Genomic DNA, 12,863 nt, shown 5'->3' with positions numbered 1-12,863 from the left:
ATTTGTGTTTGTGTGTATTGTGTGTTACAATGTGTTACTACCTGTTGGTGGTGTAGTGATGCTGAATGGCAGGCTCTGCACGCAGCCCTGTGTATTACACCCTCTGACCCAGAAGCTGTAGTTGGTGTAAGGCTGGAGATCTGTCACAGTCAACCACCTCCCTGCTGCTGCATTTCCATCCAACACACCATCACCATCTAAGAGAAAAGCAAGAGATGCACAGAAATAGAGTCATAAGGCCCAAATACGCTTCATATATGGAAGTAGATATCAAGATTTTGTGTCCGATGGATGCAAAAAGGCAAGCCAAAAAGTCACAGCACAAAATATTATTTAATAATTTCCACTGTGCATCAGCTGCACAAACAGGGAGCCCCTTTTTATGAGGATGTTTAGGATATAGAATTTGTCACTGCATTGGGAAATAAGTACAAAGAGTGTTTACCAATAACTTTGAGAGATTGGTAGGTAAATAATCTGCTGGCCAAAAGGGATATGTATTTGGTATGTATATCACTTTAGTATTTAGTTATTCCAAACGCTGCTGTAAAAAAGCTAGAAAATGAAAAGTATTGAGGACCATTTGTACAAGAATAATTAACAGTATTTAACAAATTTGCTTATGTAGAAATCAATGTGTTACTGTTATGATTTGAGAATCTAATAATTAAAAATGTAATAAAAGAATGGCATGATACATGTAAATATCTATCTATCTATCTATCTATCTATCTATCTATCTATCTATCTATCTATCTATCTATCTATCTATCTATCTATCTATCTATCTATCACAGGGTTGACATATAGAGATGAACAACCATTCACTCAACATTCACACCTAAGGCCGCCTTAAGTAATAATAAGGTGCACTTGAACGATAACTTTACTAGGTGCACCTGAATGCACCATGTCCCTTACTGTCAATCTGTGTAAAATTCAGATGTAGAGGAAAGAAGCTACACAATTGCGGATAACCTGAGATGTGAAGTTTTAACTCTTTGTATAGTTTTATCTTGCAATGATAACACTGCCTGGTTGTTATAAATCCAGTGGCACATCTGGCCTGGTACACCACTTGAAATCCTCTGCTGTACCATAAATCTACAGAAGTTATTTTTATAGTACATTTATTATAGTCATCACAGTGGCTATAGAAAAGTGAATTACAGAAGAAAGATGCAACAAAAGAGAAAAGAATGAGTGAGAGTTCACTAGAAGGGAATACAGACTGAGATGAAGTGAAAGTAATGAGAAGAGAGAGGTCTGCATGTAGAGGTTATGCAAGGATAGTCAAAGAGAAGAGATCAGAAAATTACACAACGCAAGACTTGTCATTGCATTTAGATGGACAGACACACACCCTCATGCACAAACATTTCAGTTGTATCTGATGAAGGTGGTGAGTATCAAAGAACGAAGGGGGTTATGGGTAACTTGAGTGAAACACCACCTCTCTCTTCCCTCCATACCTCTTCGATCCTTCTCTGCACTCATTTTAATCTGTCTATAGCGCCGTACGGTACAGATCAAAGTACCTGACTCTGTGTAAGTGTGTGTGTATATGCTGCTGCTGTTCTCTCAAGCCCCTGTTCTTATCTTGTTCAATTTTCCTTTTCCTCCTTTTCTTTCCATGTCCAGTACTCTTCTGTTTTGTTGTTCTTCATCTCTTGTCTTATTTTTACATGTTTTTCTAATACCTCTATGGAAATATGAGGTTCTCATCTCTGCTGTCGATTCACAGCTACTTGCCTTTGTACCTCCTTGGTTCTTCATACCAGTGCTGTGCTCTGGACACCTGTACTATCACTTTTACGTTCCTGGTAATATCATTTCTCTCCTCTTTTCAGTGTCACTCAGTTTGATTACTACTAGTTTCCTTCCTCCATTTCTGGAGTGACTTTTACTCTGAGCTGCTATCATTGCTGAGGATGGTTTATCTTCACACATGTGTAACTTCATTTCCATATTCTCTTGTTTTACTTTTTTAGAAGTGCTCCTTTCTTCCATATCTCCTCTATCCAAGTTTGATATATTTGATATATTTTTCTATAATAATATCCAAAGGAAAAGAAGCTGTGACTGTAGGAGTGATTCTAGAAAAATATGTAGCTCGTAATAAAGATCCATAATGAAGGAGAAATAACCCAATAAGGACAGCATGTGGCCCAGTGGGTAGCACTGTTGCCTCAAAACATGGAGGTCCTGTGTTGAAACCTGAACCCAGACTGGTCAGGCTGCATGTTCTCCCCACGCCTGCCTGCATGTTCTCCAAGTACTGCAGCTTCCTCCCACAGTTCGATGACATGTTCCTTGGTAGACTAAATGGTCATTCTAAATTGTCCCTCACTGTGGATGTAAGAGTCTCTATATGTCAGTCCTGCTGTGAACTGGTGACCTGTTCAGAATGTACCCTGCCCTCTCCCAGCATCAGGTGGGAAAGGCTGGAGCTCTTATACCTATTATTTGTAAAGCTAAGGAGTTGCATACCAAATGTAATGGACCTACTCACCAACCTCTGCAGCAGAAATATCATGTATACACATATTTGGAATAGTCAGTGAGTGCAATCTTTTTAATACAGACACTCAAGGATACAAATGTGTATTTCAATCTCTATCTTCCCTTCTTCCAGGGACTACAGATAGGAAATTCTTCTGTGAGCCAGAAAGGAAGACTTAGAGGACTCCCTGGATGTTCTTGAGTTTGCTCAGTACAGTTCTGAATGCACTTCCCACTGTACAAAAGTTAAATGGTACAAATAGGGATGTAACGACAACCGGCATAATGATAAACCGCGGTAAAATTTCCGACGGTTAGTATTACAGTTTAAACTCTAATTATTGTGATAACCGTGTTCGATTACCGCACCTAGAATACTCATACAACTGTTCATTTCCTGAAGAAGCAGTGGCACTCCAGGCGTGTGCGCAGTTTGTAATGTTTGGCCTCTGAAAACATGGCGGAAGGCACCTGCACGGACAGAGCTCCAAAGATTTGGGGATAGCGGCTCCCGCACGGAGCCGGTCAGTCAGAGCGCGCGCACGGAACAGGTGTCCGTCCGACTGCGGGTCCGTCGGAGCGCGCGAGCGCACAGGCCCGGTCCGTTGGAGCGCACGCACGAACCCTCTGTCCGACAGACGGACCCCCGTCTGACTGCGGGTCGGTCCGAACAAGCACGCGCACGGACTCGGTCCGTCCTAGCAAGCGAGTGCACAGACCCGGTCCGCACTAGTGTGAACCCGTCCCCGGCCCCCACTGAGTCAGATCCTCACCCACCAGAGAAACCGTCTGAATGTAGATACTGAGGACAAACTCATGTCAGTTCAAATGGGCCCAAATGAGTGAGCCTCATCTGTACACAGACACATGATGTGTATGAAACCCAAAGGAGAGGAGGCTTTATGAACTGAAGGACATTCAACAGTAAATCCAATGACTGACCTCCAGAGGAACTGGACCATATGACACTGTTGTGACTGGTCTGTCTCTCACCAGGAGTGAACCACTGACCAGTCTGGATCAGATCAGCCTAACATGTTTTCAAATCCTCATTCTTTCAGAATATTTACATTTGTTCATTAAATAGTTCAGGAAAATATGACTGTGTTTCACTTTCTGTTTGTGTGTGTGTACAATAGTGGATATGTGTGACACTGTTAATGATTTGATCTGGAAAATGTTCCAACAAGCTCCACTATGACCTGTCCAACTACTTTTTTTCACACTCAAAAACACCTCAGGAATCAATAGGAGAATTGATAAGAAATTGGATTGATTAGCAGAACTGATAATGGCATTGATATTGATCAAATCCTATCAGTTCCCACCCCTGGTGCAGATGTCTCTTGTGTCCTTAAAGTGCCAACTTTAATGCACATTTGTATGTTTGTTGTTTACATGTTATTACTTGAATGTTTCTGCAACAGAAAGTACATTGTGCATGTTACTTTATTAGTTTTTTTTTCAAAATACAACTTGGTTATATTATTTCAGTGTGTGTATAAGTACTTTTTGAACATTTTGAGCACATTTCAACAATACCGTGATAATAATGATAACCGTGATAATTTTGGTCACAATAACTGTGATATGAAATTTTCATATCGTTACATCCCTAAGTACAAATACCAAATGGAGAGAGTGTCTCCATGTCTATCATTGGCTGTATAATGCAAATACACCTATAACTTACACATATGCCAAACCTTAAGGAGAACATCCCGACTGACACATGTATGTACATTAAAAAAAGAGACAGAAGCAGATAGTTTAGGAAAAATATGTCTATGAATCACAGGCTGTCTTGTCTGCATATTCAGATGGAAGACAGAATAAAAGGCAAAGTGTGCAGACAGCAGCACAACATGACCTGTAGCCTAACCTCAGAACTACGAGATGGATGAAACCACGTTATATTACTGTTATATTTCTCTAAAATGTACCAAATTTAGAACAGTCCTCTTTCAGATGAGATTGTGCCTGACAACTTATCCAAAAGTCTCTGTAGATGGTCCATCTAGAAGACTAAACTTTTGGTTCTGGAACATATATAAAAGCTTATATATCTTATTACCCCGCCCCCCGAGAGGAAGGCATGTGGTATTGTTTTTGGTTCGGTTTGTTTGTTTGTTAACACTCTAGCAGGAAAAAAAACATTGGTTGAATTCATACCAAATTGGGTTTATAGATTGCCAGTGACCCAGAATAGATCTGATTACATTTTGGGAAAAGTATGTCAAAGTTGAAATTTTTTACGAATTTTAAAAATCATCCCCCCCCCCCCCCCCCCATTTACTTCTAATAGGCAGACTTTCAAATGTCTGTAGCAGCAAAACTATTGACTGAATTCATATCAAATTAGGTTTATTCATTGCCAGTGAACCAGAATAGATGTGGTTAAATTTTTGAAAAGTAGGTCTAAGTTTAAATTTTGTAGGAGTTTTTACCTCTGCCAAGGAGGTTATGTTTTTACCGGCGTTGGTTTGTCTGTTTGTCTATCTGTCCATGTGCAAGATAACTCAAAAAGTTATGGACGGATTTGGATGAAAATTTCAAGAAATGTTGATACTGGCACAAGGAACAAATGATTAAATTTTGGTGGTGATCGGTGGGGGTGGGGGGAGTGGGGGGGCCACGGGGGCCCACTGATCTGCCTTGGCGGAGGTCTGCACTCTCCAAGTGCTTTTCTAGAAAAGACAGCGCAGACCTCCGCCAAGGCAGATCAGTGGGCCCCCGTGGCCCCCCCACCCCCGATCACCACCAAAATTTAATCATTTGTTCCTTGTGCCAGTATCAACATTTCCTGAAATTTTCATCCAAATCCATCCATAACTTTTTGAGTTATCTTGCACACAAACAGACAGACAGACAAACCAACGCTGGCAAAAACATAACCTCCCTGGCGGAGGTAACTAGAAAAGCACTCGGAGAGCGCAGACCTCCACCAAGGCAGATCAGTGCCCCCCCCTCGATCACCACCAAAATTTAATCATTTGATCCTTATGTCAGTATCAGCATTTCCTGAAATTTTCATCCAACTGTGTCCATAACTTTTTGAGTTATCTCGCACACAGACAGACAGACAGACAAACCAACGCTGGCAAAAACATAACCTCCCTGGCGGAGGTAAATATATATAAAAATATCTATAGATACATAGAAATAACAACAACATTAAAGTATACATAAAATATCTATTGATATAAACAACAACAAACAAGTCAAATGACATCTACAAACTTCTTCAACAAATTTGTATACAACATACTAACTTACTAACTACTTCAGATATATCTAACATACAACTTTGTGGCAATCCTGGCGTCATGCATGTTGCAATAAGTGTCCGTGTGAAACACAACAGCAAAGCCTATGTTTAACAGGAGTGAAATTAAGGAAACAAAGCTTTGATTGTGATCGAATAATTTTTTTAAGCAATTCAAATCAATTACTCGCTTCAACTCTATATGCAAGTGCCAGTACCTGTGTTCAGACTCATAAGAGATAATATGTGCTACCTTTGCTTTTGTAGTACAGTGTGTAGCTGAGCTTTCCATTCGGTCTGGGCGGGGCAGTCCAAAGGGCACGGAGCGATCGAGAGCTCTGATTTGTCAGCTCCAGCAGAATAGGGCCTTCTGGGGCCATCTCCAGTGTATGCATCTCTGTCTGATTAAAAGAAAAAACAAACAAAAAAACTCAGTGTTTTACAGCATACATGATCACAGGCAACCTACAGTTTATACATACAATTAAAAGTCTAACAATCATATTTCCCAAACCTACAGGATAATGTCCACTTACAATGGATGTGATGTGTTTTACTCTTTTATATTATTATTCCATACACACTCACCCATCCAAGTGGTATATGAGGTAATTTGGAAATATGAAAAACCTATAATAAAATTTGCCCCAATTTGATATGGGTCATATTCATAGTGATATATTTCACTGAATAAATTAGTTATGATGTTGAAATATAATACTTAAACCAGTTTTACTTCAAAATGAAACCTCTCAGGTCACTATTTTCTGCCCTCTGTCTCTCCCTTTTTTCTCCAGCTCTTTTGCCACATTTTTGTCTTTCAACTCTTCCACTGTTTTCCCTTCTTTCCTCATCACCTTGCTCTCCTTTTCTGTCATATTTCCTCATCTTACTCAAATCTATACTGCTCTTTGTACCTTTACTTTCCACCTTATTGTTTGTTTTTTCTGACCATTTACTCTACCTCCATCATTTCACTCTTTAATCCCTACATTCACCCCCCCCCCCGGCTCCTCTTCTCTCCTTTACCCCATTCAGTCCATCCTGTCATCTCCTCTTTTCTCCTCCTCATCCTGTTCTTCCCCCTCCCCTTCCCACCTTCCTCTGCTCCTGTTCTGCTGTGTCAGCTGGTCTCACTCTGTTTGACTAAATATGGCGTTGGTATTGGAAAAATGCCCCAAAATATGGCCTGTCGTCAGAGACATCGTTGAGTGTGGAATGGCATTTCCTACCAAATGTCACTGTCGCCACGCCAACCCTCATTATTGAGCTGAGAGAATCGATCACCTTTATGATGCCCAATGACACACACACAGACACACATGCACACAAAACACACCATCAATGTCTGAAGAGGCACAAATAGGTTAGGTACAGCAATAACCTGCATCATACTCATAAAGATATCTGTTTTGCTGCTTTAGCTGAATTTTACAAAGCTTTTTACCTCTGGCTCTAAATGCTTGGTCATGGATAGGGATAGAGAAGAAATTGCATTTCAGAGGTAGAGGTGTATGTGTTCCCTTTACTTAGCAGCAGCAGTTACAGTTGTTATGGGATAAATAGTGAAGAGCAAAAGTTTAGAAGTGAGCTTACAAACAAACAGAAAAATTGGAACCTTTCTGCAGAAAATCTAAGGACAGGAACTGAAGAAGTACCACTAAATACAAATCAAACTGTGAAGAAACACCACAATAATTCTATTTCTAATAAATGTCTGTCTTTGAGATCATAACAAAGGATTCATTTATGTGTATGTGTGTTTGTGTGCCTCACTAACCATCGGTCCCTTGCCACAGCCCTGTGCGGTACAGGCCTGTAGCCTGAGAACATGTCGGCTCCAAGGAGAGAGTCCGTCCACCACGAAGAACCTCTGAGAGGAAGAGGAGTTAAGAACCAGAACTCCATCCAGCCAAAGTCCATAGCTAGTTATGATGCCTGGAAGAAGCAATGCAAAAAAGACAGATAATCATTATACCAACACACAAGCATAAAGATACAGCACATTTCTCTTTCCTGTGAGTAGCCACTAATACACATATACAAGTTAAGTGTGTTCTGAATTATAATTATACCCAAACAATAGTGAAAGAAACATTAACAGTGTTTAAATGATTATTTTTGAAGTAAATTGGATCACGAAACAGGTAACTTATCTTTTTTTACAGATTTTATGGAATTTTGACACGCTCATAATGTATTGTTATTAGATACCAATAACGGATAGTGATATTAGATTTGCATGATAATGACCATTACAGTGAATAATTGAGGAACAGGGTGGGTGGGTGGGGGTATAAGAGAGGGGTTTCTGAAGCCATTAACATTCTGTAAAACATATGGATGTGCACATGTACCCATATTTTAAGTGTAAGTCAGTAGAAACTAAGAAATGCATTTGTTACTGTATTTATTTATATTTTGTGTAATTAATTTATTTTTTCACCCTTCCTTAGCTTGGCAGGTGGTAGGGTCACGGTTGAGGAGGTATAAGATCAGTAACTGCAGTTCCAGCCTTCAGCCTTTTTGAAATCATTCTGAATAAAGATCGGAACACTGACAATCTGAAAATATGTGTGTTTAAATGCATAAAACCTCTCATATTTGGAGGGTTCTGCCCACTACAAAGAGAAATAGGCAAGTTAATAGGTGAAGACTTTTTTTTCCTATGAGAAAATTTTGGTGGAATATTATGGCCAATGCAGATAGTGACTGAGTAAAGAAGGTGAGGAGGTGGCAGTTTGACAGTTAAAGTTAGCTTGGTTGAATTCCCTGCGGTTCACATTTTTTGCACTTATGCGTTAATTAATAACATCTGCCTCTCACATGGGTTCCTAACATGACATTTAGTAGCAGTGGTGGGGTGTTCTCTCCTCCTAGACACTGGAGGCCATGACACAAGCCAGGCATTACATCATGGGGAATGTTCGGAGTGTCATGCAAAGCCACCAGGTCAGGGGAGGATCCAGGGATCCTACTGTGTGGTCAAGGTGCCCAGGTGGACCAGGCTGGGGTCACAGCAAAGGTCACAGAGCCTTGACTAAGAAGTTTCTGATCAGCTGCATACATTTTCAGGAGGCAAATAAAAATTCGAGAAAGAGAGATGCCCAAAATAAGAACCTGCTAGAGGGGTGTGTCCAGGTTAAACTGAATCACGCAGCTGACTGACGGCCTGTTCATGTTGTTACTCATCTGACAGGTAGAAGTACATTTGTGGCTATAGATATAATGAATCAGTGAACTCTAGTGTTAGATTTTGGACAATTCCTTAACAGTTCAGCCCAAGACGTGTGTTTTTGTTCAACATCTGGGCAAAGTATTTGGTCAATCTCCAAGGCCATGGAGAGACACAGCCCCTACAAGACTTAACACAGACCCTGAAGAGCAGCCCTCTACCCAGCCAAGTCAGAGGCATTGAACTGCCTGCCCATGAGGTAGACCTGACAGACAGAGGTTATCATTTGGGAAGAAACTGTGTTCTCAGTCTCAAACAACCCGATCTCTTGATGGGTGTTGGAGATGCAACCATACCAACCATACCAATTGAGGTCAGGTTGCAGGTCATGGTGTGCTGCTGTCTGCACACTTTGCCTTGTACGCTCTCCTCCATCTGGATCTGCAGACAAGATGTCTACAGCCCCAGGTTTAGAAACATATTATACCTGCACTATCTGCTTCTGTCTCCTTTAGGAATATGCATGTGTATGTTCGTTGAAATGTTGACATTAAGGTTGGGTGATCACTAGGACTATATAACTTTGTACAATGGGAAGTTCATTCTGATCTAGATTCTCACAAGCTTGTTCCATAACTGCTTCCTGTGTAACAGAGTATTCTAATGTTCCTCTTGGTTGTCAGTGTCTTTTACATCTACTCACAGAAAATTCCCAAAAGTAAAGATTTTGATTATTGATCAGTTATATTCCTGGTTTCAGTTGTTTATACATTATCATGAGTTGGTTGGTTAATTATACCATGGATGGTTTTGTGGAATATTTGCCTGGTTTTCTTTTATAATTCAGTTTGTGTTGCCTGGAAATCAGCTGCTAATCTGTTTGTATGATGACGTACTTAGTAATGAGATGTACAGTTTATGCAAATAGAAACAGAGTGATACCTGTGATATTTATTCACATTTTGTGTAATTTGTGTTTTTGTCAGCCCTCCCTTGCCTGGACAGATGGTAAGGTCCGTGCAGGTGAGGCTGAAGAGGCATAAGGTCAGTAACTGCGTAGAGGAGGTGGGAACTTGCTGTGAGGCAGCAGTTTTCGGATAGGTTTTATTTTAAGTTTATGTTAGTTCAGTTGAATTGCCTGGGGTTCGTTTCTTCTTTTATTCCATTAGGAACGTGTTAATAAATGCCTGAAGACCTGCTTCTCACCTGCTAACATCCATGTTGCCCCACCATCTGTCCCTTATATGGGGTTTCAGCACAAGTACAAAATTCTCTTTAAATGTTCGTTCAGTTCATTTTATACCCCAACCTATCATTTCCAACCTCATAATCACTCTCATTAAAATAAACATCTTCTATGGGAATAACAAAATGTCTTTTCTACATTATGGTGGACTTGATTGCATATTTTAAACTGATTCGTTTAACATGATGGCATAAGCTTTGTTCAGAATCGTGTTGCAAATTGTCTTTAATATAAGAAGTGTGCATACGTTTTTTGATGCCTTTCATGCTCCATTTGCCCTGGTCATTTGGACATTGCAAGACTATGCCTAGATTATGAGTAACTTCAATCACAAAGTGAGATTTGCAATGTTGGGATGCATTATGAGTCGTTGGATTACAATGCAAATGAAAACTGACTTAGGGGCTCCAAACCTGCTAGTCTATGTGTCTCAGTTTCATTCAGTGATGAAAACCGTATTGAAATGACAAATGTAACCATAGGCGTTGTGAGGATAAATGCCCTCAGAAGGACAGTAGTACTACAGCGAATACGTACTCTCATAAGAAAAGGTGGGTGAAGGAAGGTGTACATATTGAAACCCAGAAGTACTCCACACATACACAAAAGGATACACACAGAGAGATGTAAACTCACATGAGCCTGTGCACACGTACATATACCAGCACAATAATTACATTACATTACATCCACCTAATAAAAAAATGAAACAGTACGGTGCCAAATGTGCTTTTCCTTAATAAAAATGCATACAGGGGGCTCAAAAGATCAGTGCTAAGAACTAAGAGTCTATTCTGCTTTAATCATGTGTGGGTTTTATTATTGCTCAATAGAGATATACACACCTATCAGGGAAATGAAGACACAAAAACCCCACGGATGGCAACTACATCTGGGAAGCTCTTAATGTGGCCAATCACATGCGTGTGAGAGTATGTGTGTATATGTGTGCTTGTGTGCATGTGTGTGTGTGTGTGTGAATAAGCCCATATCAGTATAGGTTGTAATAAAGACAGGTTGGGAAATGAAGCAGCGAATGCATAACAGGCTTATTTCCCCTCTTTGTCTGCGTGTTGCCCCGACCTAATCCCCGAGAGGATTATCCCCCACAAATCCCTGTGGAATTGGGGAGAAGGGGGAGAGAGAGAGAGAGAGAGAGAGAGAGAGACAGAAAATAACACCGTATCTCACTCCTCAGGAACCCATCAGCATCATCATCGTCATTGTCGCTGTCCATTTATATAAAAAAAAGAAGAAATGGAAAAAAAAAGGCATTGAGCTCTTCCTTTTTAAGCAAAAATTAAAGCTTTTTAAGCATGAGATAATCGGGTAATCATGATTAAGTGTCTCCCTTGTTATAAATTTCTGTCATCAGATGAGAAAAGCTTTAAGTAATTTATCCAGGCTAATACGCACGCACATCATAGGGTTTATAGTGCGAAATGCACTCATGTGGCATTAAGCGTAAAACACACACGATTCACATTACATACACACGCATTATGGAATTACACATACTTTAACGAGCATGGCAGTAACACTGATAATATGTAGTAGTGCGTTGTATGTTTGAGACTGTGAAATGGGGTGAGAACTGCTCAGATGGTTTTCATCACTTAATTCATATGGTTTCATAAGATACAGCAATTATTAACATAGTCCTTGATTAAAAAATGGTCATCATAAAAAATACATGATTTTAAAAACCATGTAGCAAATCATGGTACTTTAACCTACTGTTTTATTTATGTTCATGTATGTTTTCAGTGTTGTTACAAACTTTTAACAGTTTCACAGACACAGTGTCATCAGTGGTAAACACTGGTTAACTGACTGACAAATGGTTCAGATGGGTTACACAAGTACAGATTTATATTTCACTTATAGATTAATGGTTAAAGTAAAAACAGTTATGCTGATTTCCTGCTAAACTATATTCCCTGTATTTTTAGTTACAAACAAATGACTTCAAATATGGGTATAAATATTGATGATGCATCAACGATACACTTCTTTGTGCAGTTAAATATTGAGGAAGCCTTACTTTATGTATTAAAAGTCACAACTGTGTTGGGAACAAAATTCTTTGTTGACAATGTTGAGTCTCTTTACTTTAAAACCTCCTGCACGCAGAGAAGTTATGTGCAAAATAAGTTTTTATAACATCAAGATGATACAAGGCAAATGCTCGATTCTAAATTTAAAGCCAAGGTAAGTTTGACACAGCTCTGTTCTATGCATTTTAATTGGTCACAAGCAACGATGCTGAAGGAGAATAGAACTGAGATAATAGAGAGAGAAAGGCATTTCCTCTGCATCTGTGTGCCTCTAGCCTGCAGTTCTCTATTCAGTCAAAAGGGAGCACTTTTCATCCACTTAAAGGAGCTCATTGAAGCACTGCCCTCTCACTATCGGCCTCCGATGGTCTCTGTATTAAATCATGTGTTCCTGGTCTCTTACCTTCTGTGAATACGTCGAGTCTCTCATTGTGGTCACTCTTCATGGTGTCCTCTTTTCTGTTTCTTTGACTTTTGTCTTTTTTACTCATCTCATCTTTAGATAGATTTTGTTTTATACTGATATATATGGGATATCTGTGCTTCATTGTTCATCTGTTCTGTTATAGACCTTGTTATACAAACCACAGGTCAACTTTCACAGGTGACTCTTTATCC

General features: G+C 39.8%; 1 protein-coding gene across 1 annotated transcript in view; it reads right to left on the bottom strand.

The window, feature by feature from the left end:
• The window catches only part of ush2a (Usher syndrome 2A (autosomal recessive, mild)), a 229,409-nt gene that overhangs the window by 112,153 nt on the left and 104,393 nt on the right, over positions 1-12,863 (bottom strand). Inside the window, 3 exon segments of the mRNA XM_030161277.1 lie at positions 42-197; positions 6,021-6,168; positions 7,548-7,705. Of these exon segments, the coding sequence (XP_030017137.1) occupies positions 42-197; positions 6,021-6,168; positions 7,548-7,705 (462 nt within the window).

This window comes from Sphaeramia orbicularis, chromosome 3 (genome assembly GCF_902148855.1).
Source record: "Sphaeramia orbicularis chromosome 3, fSphaOr1.1, whole genome shotgun sequence".
NCBI lineage: Eukaryota > Metazoa > Chordata > Actinopteri > Kurtiformes > Apogonidae > Sphaeramia > Sphaeramia orbicularis.
The sequence above is the reverse complement of the archived record's forward strand: the minus strand, read 5'-3'. Positions and strand labels throughout refer to the sequence as shown.